The sequence below is a fragment of the Exophiala xenobiotica genome (assembly GCF_000835505.1).
Source record: "Exophiala xenobiotica strain CBS 118157 unplaced genomic scaffold supercont1.4, whole genome shotgun sequence".
In the NCBI taxonomy this organism is placed as follows: Eukaryota; Fungi; Ascomycota; class Eurotiomycetes; order Chaetothyriales; family Herpotrichiellaceae; genus Exophiala; species Exophiala xenobiotica.
Window position 1 is genome coordinate 2,442,085 of NW_013562491.1, and position 13,688 is coordinate 2,455,772.

Consider the following 13,688-nt stretch of genomic DNA (forward strand, 5'->3'; position numbering starts at 1 on the left):
ATAAACCCCGGCTCCATGTCGACACGCGTCCGTCTCACTGAGCCCATATCCCTTCCTGTGCGCTCGCTGCTCTGCTTGCCGGACCCGCTCGCCGGAATGTGGATCGAAGCGTCCCGGTCAGCAGCGCGGCAATCGAGCCCGAGTTTGACGGGGCGGTTTGCACCAAAGAACCTTGGTGCGGACTCTCTGCGTGACGGCGGCGATAGCGGCGCTGACAGTCTGTCAGCGGTTCGGCGTGGTTTGCCCGCTCAGGCCGGTCGAGTTAGTATAGGAGCTTGCTAGAGGATTGAAGCGCGTATCTCTTCGGACCGGCTGGTTACATTCTCAGCGGCCCGGTCAGCGGCGGGATTGGAACAGGGGATGGACAAGCGGCGCGGGTTGGTGTACAGAAATTGCCCCATGTGAGGTGCCTGAGTGGGAGACGGGGCTTTTTAGGTCCTGGTCGGAGCTCATTTGCCTGAGGGACGATACTCCGATTTAGCTGCATACAGCTGAGCGCCAAGACAGTCTCACTGATCTAGTCGAGGCACATGTCCTCCGGTAGCGGGTTTGTTCCCCTGGCTGCGTCGACCGGGACTCTGACAGAGGTCGCGAAACCACTAGCAGATGAGGTAAATGTTGGCTGACTTCTTCGGTAAGAAGCGGTGGATGTCAAGGTGTGTCGAGGACGGAGGCGGTACTCAACTTAGGTGGCGGCCGCGGCGGCCAGTCTCTAAGCCAGCACGGTCAGTCATGATTCCTTCATTGTCGGTGTTGGATTCGGAGTCTCCTCCTGTCATGGCACCGCCGTATATATTCGTCCGCAGAAAATTGTTTGACCGAGTCGGACGGGTACTATAGAGTGGCATCTCTTGAAGTTGGACTCTCCTCAGCTTTGAGTTGTGACCGTGGATCTGGCGAGGCTGATTGTTCTCTGGCGGCCTTCTTTCTTCCGTGGTCAGTATCCGCTTCCAAGGCAAGACTAATCTCCGAGTTGACGGGTCAGACTTAGCCCGCTGGGTTCTGGCATCATGGACGGGGGCCGTTGTCAGCGTGATAGGTGAGGCAGAATCTGTGGCGCAATGATGAAAATCGCGAAACAAGAAACAATGGGAACTGAGCGGGAGACTCAGGGGAGATGGACGGCGGCGGGAGTGCAAGGTACCTCGGATGATCTCGTTCCGCGTTCAGCTGGAATGAAAGCTGTTACAGGATCAATCGAATGGAGTCCACAATGCGTTATGAGCTCGAGGAGGCCACACCGTAAACCATAAACCATACCGTGAGGTTTCGCGGGTTCTTGGGTTCTGCGCCACCGAATCCTCTTGGGACAAGCCATGCACCCACGTCATGGAGGAACACAATCTTACCTATGTATCTACTGACTCGGCGGGGACCAGACAGAGCTTGGTGAAGCGTAACGCAGACAAACCTTCGATAGCCCAACTTCCCATGGACAGCACAAGTACGCGGAGACTATCTTCGTGGACCACTTCAATCTGGGCCGCAGAGCCATATATTGGCTCAGCCTTGACTCGCGCCTACGTATAAGCCAATTGTCTGGAGACCAGGCCCTGGCCTTCTTCGTCCGCCCCCAGCGCCGAAAAAGCATAACGTTGAACAGCATTTGATGCCCCCTTTAGTCGGCGTCGGCGTCGGCGACAGCTTGTCTGCTCGGCCACATCCAGTTGCACCTCGGTCAGCCGACTTTTGGGAGCGGCCACCGTTGTACAAAGCATACCGTCATCGACAGGCGCAAGAGAGTTTCGCGATGCACACCGTAGTAGCTTTCCGCACGGACGGATTGCCAACGGCGCTGTCCCACCTACCTCTAACACTGTGCCGAGAGGCGGTCAGTCACTAAGTCGTTCGTCCTATGAACATCATCGCCTCTGTCATACAACACCGCAAAATCCACGGTAGGCACGGGGCGGAACACCTCTTTACGTACATTGTCACCGTATGTCTGAGCAAACCTGCACTGGCCACAGTGGGTGACAGCATGCAGGGCAATGGCGGCTTTTTGAAAGTGAAGCAGCACCACAATCGGTGCACGGCAGATGACAAGTGTTGTGTCCCAAGGACTGTTTCTGAGCTTGCAGAGTATCCGAGGGAACGTTCGCGAAAGCGACGGGCCGAAGTCTTGTGAATGTGTAATTGTCAAGGCGATATCCAGGATTGAGATCATGCTAGAGCGGCTATCGGGAGAACCAATAAGGCCAGTGCTACTTGGTCTGGCCGGCTCGCAGGAGAGGACAAGTCGGGAGATTTTGCCTGCCGTGGCCAAATAATCGGGGTTTCTGCACCCAACATTTAGCTTCGATATGTGTTGAACAACGAACTGGGTGGAAGGGAGCCTTCATCTCCCTTTTGGCTTGCGTCTGACTGCTTTGTCCCAGACTGGGGAAGGATTCGCTGCTGAGATCAGCTTTTCCCGGGACGATCTAACCTGGCTGAAATGATACGAGTATATTCTATGGGACCTGTCCCAGGAATCGCACATGAGGATGCGGATTCTCCTTCCTTTGCGATCTCGCGGTACTAGGACCTCCAATGACAATGTACGTGGACGGGGTAGCAAGGCGGCTGACCACCGCCCGGATCTAACAGAATACGTACGTTAGTAACTACAACCCTGTTGGAGCCGGGTGATGGGGTTCGAGATTGAGTGATGTTCAGGGGTTCGACACAGGGATCAGCCTCTGAGAGATTATCAGATCTCAGAAACCCGGGGGCAATCATGGGGGCAAACCTAGCGAATAACACATGCATAATTGTTCACTGCTGGGCATGAGAATGGGATAGTCCTTCCAGGCTTCCACGGCTTGACATCATTTGAAGCAGGAGTATTCGTCTTCTCTGTGCCTCTCCGAACCGCAGTTTACAGCACATGCAGTCCAGTCGAGAACAACGGATTGCCATCATTTCCTCGGTAAAGGCGTCCTAGAGGATATTCCCCGCACCCATCAACAGTGAATTCAGGCGCTACAGGCTAGCTGCAGAAGACCACCCAAGGTGGAAGGTGGTCAAGAATCGAACGGTGGGACATGTGGAAGAATAGTCAGCACGAGGCAGTGGACAGACGCACACACAGACCTAGTAGACACATTTCCTTCAAGTATTCAAAAGAATTGCACATGCCACCGATAATTGTGTGATATCTGTGCTTGCTGAATTGATGAAGCTTCTATCCATAACCGCGAGACGGTCCGCTACAGTCCAGACAACTTCGACCAGAGACGCCTTGGACACCTGAGGCAAATCATGGTATCATCATGTACAAATCAATGTCGGAACGGAAAGGCTGGGACATATGCACCTTCACAGCGGTATCCCAACAAATTTTCCTCCCCGCATTTTGGCTCTTTGGAGGGTGTCGATGTAGGACAACTGCAGCAAACTGCAGCCATCTCACGGAGATCGGGAACAATGGTTTGTTTTTCGGTGGGGTTTGTGTTGGTCTTCGATTCGACCCATCGACAATCGAACGAATCTTCTGAAAGAATGTCGATCATCAAGTCCTTAAACTTCTCAACTTGTGACAGAAGGCATCTCCGTACACATCAAGTAGCTAACCATGTTCCGTTCATTTGTGAATGCTAGAACATCATGATGCAGTGCCCGCTCCAACCGTCATTGCAGGAAGAGCCCTCTGCTGATGAATGCACGGTCATTCAGTGTTCAGCCGAGGCCATGAAAGTGAAGCCACCATATTATTCCCACCGCGTGAGCAATAATAGCGAAAATGTCCGAATACCCACTGTTATGGCATAGGGACAGATTGAAAGGTCAAAAGTTCTGAATCAAGTGGGGGAGGCGGGCACGTCAAAAAGCGCGTCGTCAAAAGTTTTCCTGCTCTGACTGGACGGCCCGTGTGCATTATGAAACATTTGTCCTGCGGCTCATGCTGGAATGCCTGCGGACTGCCTTTTGCTGCAAGTTGTCGCATGTGAGAAGCGTACAACTTCGTCAATGAGCATGTGGCTTTATGCTATGCTTGTTCTCGACCAGTCTATGTTAGTGGACAGGATGGAGCATCTCATCCGTGGCTCCTTTTTTTTTGGCTTGATGTTGGTGGGTGTGGAGAAAGAGATCAGTCGTAGCAGAGGGATATTCGCCCGTCGCGGGTCAGTCACGCAGCATTGTTTGTGGCAAGACGCGGAGTGTGCTCAGAGCACACGTTCGAGATGGAGAGATACAAGTACATGTACTCCAGATGAGGTCCACACGGATATCAACTCTTTTTTCTCGACCCTTCTTTTCATCATGGCGGGTACTTTTTCATACTCGGAAGGATACGAGTCAAAGGGGAGGGCTCTGTGGCTGCCGGCACGCAGCTAAAGTGACGCAACCATGCAGTGGAACTTTGAGGCTTGCATCACGCTGGGACCCATCATCTGGGGGCGGCGCTGCGTCGGTGTCAGAACTTGTTTGTCAGACGTTGTACTCGTACCTGTAGGACTCGGGCAGACGGGCCCTTGCGAACGGTAGGTAATAATAATGTTGTTCTCAATCATCAAACGCGTCTTCAACGCCGATTATCTCGATCTCTCGACCGATTGGAAGGATCTGCTCGTGAAAGATAAATTTGGACGATGAAGCAGCGACGACGGGAGCCATGACTGGAGAGGGTCTAGCTCCGGGCCCCTCAGGCCCCTGGTCGCGCCCACGAGGCCTGTTCCCGGTGATCAGCAGCTTGCTGTTTTGGTGGTGCGGATTTCTCGACAAGAATGCACCCCTTTATCCCTGCCGTCGGCGTCACTTTGTGCAGGGTAGGGGCCTTGACTGGAACGCAGGTTGGCACATCACCACATGCAGCTTTACCAGCTCAATTCATCTTTTCATGTTTGGATCGCCAGCACATGCGGACGATTAGGGCAGGAATCAGAAGGACTGTGCTTTGTTATCTGCGTCACTTTGACAGTGATGGAGCGAAGAGGGGTGTTTCGGACGAGAGCACGGGTGACACACTGCCCGCCTAACCCGGTATATGCATGGCAAGCGATGTTGAGAGCAAACCTGTTCACTAGACTTGGACATCGTGATCCGAGCACAGGACAGAGGTTAGCATTGAGGACCGCGTATCGATTGAGGCGAGAATCACTGAACCAAGCCTCGTATACTCCGTACGGAGGCAACAAAATTAATAACATCCATCACGAAATGGCGATGGAGTAGCTGTAATTGGGTGATGAAAAGAATGGTTCGTGGGGGGTGCGATGGTATCTGGTTTAGGCATGGGAGAAGCATCATGCCAGGTTCGCCAATACATTCCTCAGCCTAAGACCAACAGAGCACTAAGCTCCTCACTAACGCCCGTGAATGCAGCTGCCACTCTCGCTGCAGAGGGTGAGAGGGTGCACTCAAAGGCAGCTCTCCTGACCTGACCACACCAAGAACCACACCAGACCTGATCTGATCCGCCTGCGCCTACCATTGATTGATCGATTGATTGCAAAACCTCCTTCCACTTCCAATCTTTCCCTTTACCCATCACCACAAACCACCACCTCATCACCGTCGTTCCTCTCTTATTGCATTTTGTCATTTTCCCCCAATTTGCATTCATCCATTGCCCAAATCTTCGTTCTTCTTCTCGCCGTCTTCTTTTTCTCCATTCTCTCCCTTCTAGGGATCCTCCGCCTCGCCTCACAGCCGCCTCCTATCTTCAAACGCGCCCGCGGCTGTCACATTCGTTTTATGAGCTTTATCCGCCCATGAAGACACCGCTTCTTCAAATCCTTCGCTTCTTGGACTCGGTCTTGATCAGTATACTTTAATCGACCTTCGTTTCTACCTCTCGACTTAGCCATTTTAAACCCAGTCTCTCAACTGTCCCCTGACTTCACCTCTTTTTGGCTCTAACGTGCCTGTACCGACCTAAGGCCTCACGCACACATTGATCCGAACGAGGTACGTTCGTTCTGTCGATAATGCTCGAGACATTGCCTTTACAGTGTACTGATGTGCTTGCAATAGCCCGAGCTTTTCGAGCCCTTCCCTCGTCCTTTCCCCTTCCGAATTGTCTGGAGTGAGAAGATTGAGACACGAGCTGGCTCCTGATCGCTGGTTCATCTGGTGCAGACACAACTGAGAGAATCATGGCTGCTTTGGTTCAAACTCTACCAGCTCAAACAACCACCATGACCATGATTGGTCGTCCATCGTCTTCGGGAGGTTATGCTTCACAAGCCTCACAGAGTCAGATGCGGAATAGCCAGCCCAGTCGATACACCAATATGTCGTCGACAGGCTACAGAGGCGTATCGGGCGGTGGCCCAGTGGCTCCTTACGCCTTTACACAGACGCCCCAGCTTGCCAATCACAATGCCAACGCCCGTCAATTTGCTCAAAACTCAGGACGGTCGATTTCTTCTCCTCAGTCTCAGCCCACGTCCCCGACGAGCATACCTCAAATCGATCTCGGTGGTCGGACTTTGTCGTTAGGCCTACCTGCAATTCCTCCGACCGGGTCTCTGATGAGTATCTCTCCCAAACTATCTCCCCCCGCGCCTTCTACCACTCCCAAACCATCTCCAGACCGATATCGAAGGAACAACGGTCGCCGTGCTGATGGAGAAGGCAATGCCAATCGAGCCATGGGCAGTTCAGCTGTACCTTCTGGCTCCGGCATGGCTGCGGTCGGTGCTCTCTACAATCACCCTGCTCAATCGAGTAGTACTCCATCTTTCGGCTCCCAACAATCTTATCGTGGACCGACACATGGAAATGCAACACCGTCACAGCTCTCAAGTGCCGATGACCTTGCATTGGGAAAGACCAACAATACGGAGCTTGCTGCGAGGTATCGTAGGCGCAGTTTCGGGAGCATCGAAACGGCCGGGCTCAATCACGCATCAGATCCTCAAGGCACCTCGTCACCACACCCAAACACTTTCCTTCCCTCACCGCTGGCTCAACCTGTTGGCATAACCGTACAGAGACCTCCCCACAAGCATACTCCAAGCTCAGACAGCGTTGCCTCATCGAGATCGAGTCACTCTTCTCGGCCCAACTCGGTGAGTGCTCTTAAAACTAGCGAGGTTTGTTCTAACCTTTCTCCTAGGCTCGAGCAGAGCACAGGACCACGATCACGCCTGTTGCAAACCCTTCTGCCACCGCTTCGCCGAGATCTGACCAGAGACTGGCTGCTCGCTCACCTCCGTCTGGAGACTCGAGCATTCGCCAACCCTCTCCTCTTTCACGACCTGTAAATCTACAAGCCGACGAGAGTGAGGAGAAGCCAATCCCTCCACCCACAGTGATGTCGCAACAGCAGACCACTCCTAGTCCAGCCGTGGAGCAGCTCGCTGCTCTGAATCAGACAACCGCACCCAAGTCGAAGTCGAAATTACGGCGCGCTTTCTCCTTTGGAAGTGCTGCGGAGCTAAGAAAAGCGACCACACAGGGCAACCATGAAAAAAGCTTGGGCACCAAGGCTACAAATGCGGCGAAGCGAAACTCGAAATACGAAGATGAGCTCGAACCTGAACAGGCGAGAATTGCTGAAAAGCAGGAAGCCGCAGGGTTAGGTGAGAGTATCTATTCAGGACAAGGCCAGTTCTTCACAGGGTCGACAGATAACCTGTCCATCTCGTCAACGGCCTCTTCCGCGTCCGTTATGCTTCGTAAAATGGGCAAAGGCGTCAAGAAAGGAACCCGGTCGCTTGTTGGATTATTCCGACCGAAGTCAGTGGTAGGAGTTCCTGCCGCTGACGGTCCCGTCAATCAGGGGAGCTTGGCACAAGTGTCAATGGTCACTGTTGAGGCTGAACGAGAGAAGGTCAACGTCAATGCGAACCCTCATGACCAAGTGGGTGGTGGTACAGGATTCCCCAAGCTCGAACGAAACTCAGTTGAAACCAAGCTGTCCTTTGACAGTGGCACTGTGTCCAGTGAAGCAAGATCTCGACGAAGCATTGTTGGGGGAGAGAAGGAGCGTGCCGAGGTACTTGCTGCCGTTAAGAAGGGAATTTTGAAACGAGCCGATTCAAACCAGCTGTCTCCGAAACTGAAGACATACGACTTCAAAGTGCCCGATTTCAACCTACCCCAGATTCCTCATGTTAATGACTCACCAAAATCCAGTGCTCCAAGCACACCGGCGGACGAAACACCCAGATCCGGGCACCGCCGTACCGATTCGATTACCATTGAAACCAACGACCATGACGACTATTTCAGCTCCATGACCAGATTCGCAAGCGTAGAAGCAAAAGAAAACCCGATGACCCCTCAAGGCATGCTTCGAAACATTTCCTTCAGCCCTCGCCTCCAGTTCTATGATACCTGGCCAAGCGCCGAGTATGACCGACGTGGAGAGATAGCAACTTGTAACCGGTTGACCCCAATGCTTGCCCAGCAGATCAAAGAGGAGCTGAACACATTCAAGATGGTGAGGACCCCACGAGAGCTGTCACGTGGTGCCATACTAATTCTCTTAGGAAATGGAAGTTCACGAATCCTCGAAGGTCTACACACACTTCTTCTAATGGCTCAGATTCACCCTTGGATATCAAAGATAATACAGTCAGGACTGAGTTATGGGTCTTAGACACACTATTAGAGAGTCAACTTATCAGCCTCCTCACGATTTCTACGACTTTGGCCAACACATGTGCATCTCAGCATCTTTTCGTCGCTAGACATCAGCACGAAGACTTATTTTGGGCGGCATTTGACGTTCGACCCTGTGTACATCTAGACAAAAGCGCCTTCCATGTTGTATCGTTTTGTTTCTTGAAAACCATTGAAAGTAAGGTGTTTGGCGCTGGAAGCATGTCGCCTCGGGACGGTACCCGCGTGGCAGGAAGTGGATTTGCTATGGCATCTTTCCAGGCGCAGAGAGGGCTCTCCTTGGTCCACAGTTTAGGTCGAGACAGACAGAGAACCTTCGGGGTTGACCGGCAATTTCAACGCGCCTGACGGGTTTGAGTGCTTGTAGCGGTATGTCTTTGGTGGGTGGAATGCGAAGGAGTTCAACCGAACCCGCCTGGCTTCAGTCATTGTAATGATGGGTCTGGCAGAGTCTTAAGTCAGGTTGCAGGAACAGGCAGGCTCTCCTGCTCAGGAAATTAATTCATCTTGGAGAATGTCGAACCTCTGCAGGCACCAAGCCTCTTTCCTCGCCGACTCTTTCCTATTAGTAGCAGATTCATGTGGCCGTGATCATGATTGTTGCTATCCGATGTCACTTTTTCGTGGCATTTGACGCCGGCTCAGGTATTACTAGGTCGGTGATTCTGGCGTCTGGAAGCGATCAATATCTGCCACAGTACTAGCCGCGGCCTAAAGTGTAGAGTCAGGTAGAGTCAGTCACAAGGTGTCGCATGGGAAAACCGTTGCTACGACATAATGTATAATAATTTAGAATGAGGGAGTCAAGTTCCGTATAACTCCGTCCATTCCGCTCTAGCACTGCACGAATATACACGAAAATTACACAGCTATCAACAACATATAAGGCCATTTCGACTTCATGTCTACCACACCAGTGTCTAGGTATAACTAGGCTTTGTCCCCAACGGCACCGGAGGCGGCGAGGCCACTCCGCCGCTACCACTACCTAGAGAATTGGCATTCCCGTGCATGCCAGCGGGCTTTTTCGGCGGAGGTGGAGGTGGCGGTTTGCGTGATATCGACGCGACCAACTCGGGGCTTGTCGCTGGTGGCGGTGGTGTAGCCGTGGCGTTGTTCAACGGCGGCGGCGTTTCGGTAGTGGGCGAGGAGTGCTTTTCTAAAAAGGAGTTCAATCGACCGGCCACATTGTACTTCTTGTTCCATTGATTGGCCTTCTGGCCGGCGGTTGATATCGTGTCCTGATGCCGCTCGCGGAAGGAGTTGGCGGTGCGGGCGGCGGCTGCAGCGTCCGCGGGCGTCACGGAGGAGGGGTTGGCGTGCATGGTTTGCGCAGTGCGGAAAGCGGCTTGCTTCTCGGCCCACGTTGTTCCAGCGGGCTGCGGAGGTGGAGTGGACTGGGCGGGCGTGCTATGGGGCGGTGTCGTGGTTTGGGAGCTGGTGTTGACACTTGTGTTGCTGTTCATCCGGGCGAAGCGGGATTGAAGCTCGGAAAGCTGGTCTGATGCGGGTTGGGGTTGAGGTTGAGGTTGTGGGGAGGGGCTCTTCACGGTGCCGACCTGGCTTTGTTCGTTCTGCCACGGGTTGGAGGATGTCTGGGATCCGATACCCAACCCTGGGACAGAGATGCCAGCGTTGCTTAGTCTGTTGGCAGCCGCTTGGTTGATGCCGTAGTTGGCTGAGCTTGGCTGCGGAGTTGGCCGGTGGTTTGTAATCGACTCATAGGCTGGGGGTGCTGCCTGTGGAGGCGGAGAGGCTACCACGGGAGGTGGTGTCGGGGTCGAGGCAGTGTTTTGTCGAGATGGTAGTCTAGGGGGTAGACCGGGTTTTGGTTTGGGTGGTTGTACAGCTTGCATTCCGATCTCAGTGGGACTTCGGTTCACCTCGCGATGCACGGGAGGAGGGGGTAGATGGTCAGTCCTCAAGCCTGTACGATCTGCCCTGTACGGCAGCGGTGGACCAGCAGGCCTTTGGTCTTCTTCTATTTCTTCCTCAGTTGGACCGTTTGTAGTTCGGCTTGCGCTCTGAATTTGTTCTGGTGTCAAGGGTGCTCCCCATCCACTTCTCTGCGGCGTTATCTCGTTCGGTAGGGCGGCGCCGCCGTGATAGTTCACGTTTTTGGGCGGAGGACCAAAGGAGGTCGGATCTTTTAGAGTGGCTAGCGGACGTGATACGTGGTCGACCGCATCTTTCTTGTTGGGATCTCGCCCCTTGCCCATCCATCCCGCCTGTATGCACTGATTTAGTCCCGAGGTTGCTTTGTGCAGAGCTGATTCCTTGAATGACTGACCACTTGATTTATGCCCTTAAAATCACCTCGCCATGATTCCTTCCCTCCCTCTTTGCCTTTCGGGTGCCATCCATCTTTCATAACATTGCGGAAACTCATCTCGTGAGTTCGGAAGTGGGGTTGGAGGCGTCTGCTTGTGTAGGGTTGATTCGACCAAGTGGAAGGACGGTGCGATATCGCTACGGTAGGATTCTAGCAGCGGGGGCTTCAGTGAATAGTAGAAGGGGGTACGGAGAGCTTCACGCACTCATTGTAAAGCGAGGATGTATGCGGTTGATGCAGGTGAGTGGCTTGTTCGCTGACGTCGCAGCCCACTCGACGCCAAGGGCGATTCTTGCTGCAAAAGGCCTAGCGTTCTCGAGTCGATCAGGCTTCAGCCTTGTGTGATTTCATTGGTTCATCAAATGCAAGGATCTGAGGGTCAACTGCTCACCATGATAGTGCCTAGATATACTCCGTACCTAGGTAGCTAAACCTGAGGGGATAGTTGCGATAGACGCTTGGAATGCCACTGATGGGATTCTCAGGGCGGAAGATTTGGGGAGTGTAGCATTCATAAGTTCTGTTGGCAATATCTATTCTGACTATTTTGCAACAGGATTGTTGAGGCGGTGAGTAGATCATACATCTTGTCACGAGTTCAATCTGTTTTAAGTAGTACATAGATGTCAAGTAAAAGTCGAAGCTCGGGTAGCCAGAGCTGCTGCCTGCATCGCACAAAATTGTCGCCGCCATTGGTTTTCCAAGATGTTGGTAAGAAGTATGGAAGGCGAGGGTTCTTATATATCATCCAGGTATCAAATGTCTTGCTAGCGCAACACCTCCGCCCTCTCCTCTAACCTACGCCGATGCAACTAGCGTTGAGCTAGATTGTCCGACTTGTGCCAGACCGCGAAGGGAACCAGAAGAGCGCTCGAGTTGTGACCATGCAATCTCATTTGCTCCGCATGCATGACATTTCCTGGACCCATGACAGAGCCTCATAGATAGACCTGCCAATCAATCGAGCGATTTGATGCGTTCGTCGAGTGGAGCGTCATCGTTCGGCCAGGTCGAGAAGGAACATGTTGTTATAGGAATGCTCGGTTAGAGAATTCAACAACTCCCTAAGGCTGCAAAGGCAGAAGGGTTGGGTCGGAGCTCGTGGCCATCATGGCTTCACGGTTCAAAGATCAAGGGCTTGAGAGTACCATCCAAGCATGATTCATTCAGGCGATACGTTGAGGGGAAGGATACCTCACCTTATGGGTCGTCAGACAGCACTATCCGGCGGTCCCGTACAATAGGCCATGGAAGAACAATTTAAGGCATTCCTCAAGGATTTTGGCAAGCATGAAACACTGCAGCGGGAAACAGGCGCATGTGTCACTTCACGGCAGCAGCACGGACAGTGAGGATTGCCCACTGTATCATGTGACTGATGTGCGGTGAAGAAGGGTGAAGGCACTCTGATGCTGGTCAGATCGCATCAGACAGAATTTCTGAGGAAGTCCGTTGTATCGACGACCTCAGAGCAGATGACTCCGACGGCTTCAAAGTTCACATCCAAAGGCTCGTGCAGGACAGCAAACATGCAGGACGGGCGGATATAAAGTTGCGGCGGGACCCCCTACCCGCATCACAGTCTGATTTGCAAGGCTGTGATGTCGGAGACCCAAGAACAAGCAGGGCTACCGGACAGTTAAAAAAGGCTAGATTGCTTCAGTACGGTTTCGGTGTCTGCGCAAACATGAGGATACTTAACGTAGTACTCCGTAACCAGGCAGGGGATTCATGATACCACCAACGTCATGGAGTGCTTAGCACCTCGCCCACTTCAGACGGGCAGAAGTGACGAATATGGCAAATGGCTAACATGGCTGGTCTGAATCCTTGGATGGCTGCAAAACTGGCTTGGGATGATGATGCTGGTGTCCTTCAAAGTGACCCGTCGTGCCCGTTTTGTCTCAGGCAAGCCATGCCGGAGGTCGGCAAGTCGGCGCCCACAAGTTCCGTGGTGACGAGCTGTGGCCAATCGATATGGTGGCACGTGGGCCGTTAGTCGAGACTTTGGAGAGTGTCGGACTTGCCATTGACGCCATTTTTAGATCTCCCGCTTGTGGCTTCGTTTCTGTGACTTTTGTCCGGTCAAGACTCGAGAAGCATGTCGCACCGTGCCTTATTGTGTAGAGACGGCTAGGGCACGGAATCATGGGGTGTCAGTGCGTCACAATATATATTTATGTTCTTTCTCCGGCACGAGTCCTGCAGAGGATGGGTTCATCTGACTCTCCGGAAAGGCTCCGGATCTCTGCCTTGGGCGTGGAGGCTCGTACAACAAGCGAAGGAAGAGGAGGCGTCACAAGCAGAGCCAAGGCTGTACTCGTAAGGACAAGGCGCAAAGCGAAGCCAAGGTACGAACTCGACTGGTACTGTGCATACCACCCTAGGCACGACGACACAAGCGCCAGAGATGGCGTTCGGATGTCCGCTCGTGCTGGTTCATATCCAGGTACGCCAGGCTGGCAGTCGGAGTACGGATACGGTGTACTCATAAGAATTTAACCACGCAGTAACAGGCCTGTACTAGAAATTTAGAAAGGCACTACCAGCTCTCTAGGTCTTAGTCGGTGTGCTAGACGCTGGTTCTGACCAATGCTGATTCTTATTGATTCTTGTCTAGCTGTTAATATCTGGACACTAGACTGGGTTGGGCCGTGGCAGGCGAACAGACCACACACAATTCGTTCCTTGCTCACGCTTGCTGCACGCCCATCAACGGCCATGTCCCATATGAGAGTGGGTGGCATTTGCTATGGCGTGTATGGATGTTTCCCACTTTCCTCAAACGAGTCACAATCGA

At 52.9% G+C, this 13,688-nt stretch overlaps 3 protein-coding genes across 3 annotated transcripts; 2 read left to right on the plus strand and 1 right to left on the minus strand.

Annotated features, from left to right (window-relative positions):
- Positions 1-4,474: 4,474 nt before the first annotated feature.
- PV05_07126 (uncharacterized protein) lies at positions 4,475-5,233 on the plus strand. The gene has a single exon (XM_013459920.1). The coding sequence runs from the start codon at positions 4,792-4,794 to the stop codon at positions 5,155-5,157; it is 366 nt and encodes a 121-aa protein (XP_013315374.1). The 5' UTR covers positions 4,475-4,791; the 3' UTR covers positions 5,158-5,233.
- A 161-nt stretch (positions 5,234-5,394) lies between these two features.
- On the plus strand, positions 5,395-9,342 carry PV05_07127 (uncharacterized protein). The gene is made up of 4 exons (XM_013459921.1): positions 5,395-5,892; positions 5,959-6,998; positions 7,046-8,374; positions 8,424-9,342. The coding sequence occupies exons 2-4, from the start codon at positions 6,081-6,083 to the stop codon at positions 8,469-8,471; spliced, it is 2,295 nt and encodes a 764-aa protein (XP_013315375.1). The 5' UTR covers positions 5,395-5,892; positions 5,959-6,080; the 3' UTR covers positions 8,472-9,342.
- On the minus strand, positions 9,321-11,117 carry PV05_07128 (uncharacterized protein). The gene is made up of 2 exons (XM_013459922.1): positions 10,847-11,117; positions 9,321-10,784 (listed from the first exon to the last, which is right to left on the minus strand). Exons 1-2 carry the CDS (start codon positions 10,943-10,945, stop codon positions 9,477-9,479), a joined length of 1,407 nt encoding a protein of 468 aa, XP_013315376.1. The 5' UTR covers positions 10,946-11,117; the 3' UTR covers positions 9,321-9,476.
- Between the last annotated feature and the right edge of the window lie 2,571 nt (positions 11,118-13,688).

Coding starts and splice junctions, on each gene's coding strand:
- PV05_07128 (XM_013459922.1), bottom strand. CDS start 10,945: ATGAGTTTCCGCAATGTTATGAAAGATGGATGGCACCCGAAAGGCAAA. Junction 10,785..10,846: donor TTAAGGGCATAAATCAAGTG/GTCAGTCATTCA, acceptor CAGTGCATACAG/GCGGGATGGATGGGCAAGGG.
- PV05_07127 (XM_013459921.1), top strand. CDS start 6,081: ATGGCTGCTTTGGTTCAAACTCTACCAGCTCAAACAACCACCATGACC. Junction 6,999..7,045: donor ACTCTTCTCGGCCCAACTCG/GTGAGTGCTCTT, acceptor CCTTTCTCCTAG/GCTCGAGCAGAGCACAGGAC. Junction 8,375..8,423: donor AGCTGAACACATTCAAGATG/GTGAGGACCCCA, acceptor TAATTCTCTTAG/GAAATGGAAGTTCACGAATC.
- PV05_07126 (XM_013459920.1), top strand. CDS start 4,792: ATGCAGCTTTACCAGCTCAATTCATCTTTTCATGTTTGGATCGCCAGC.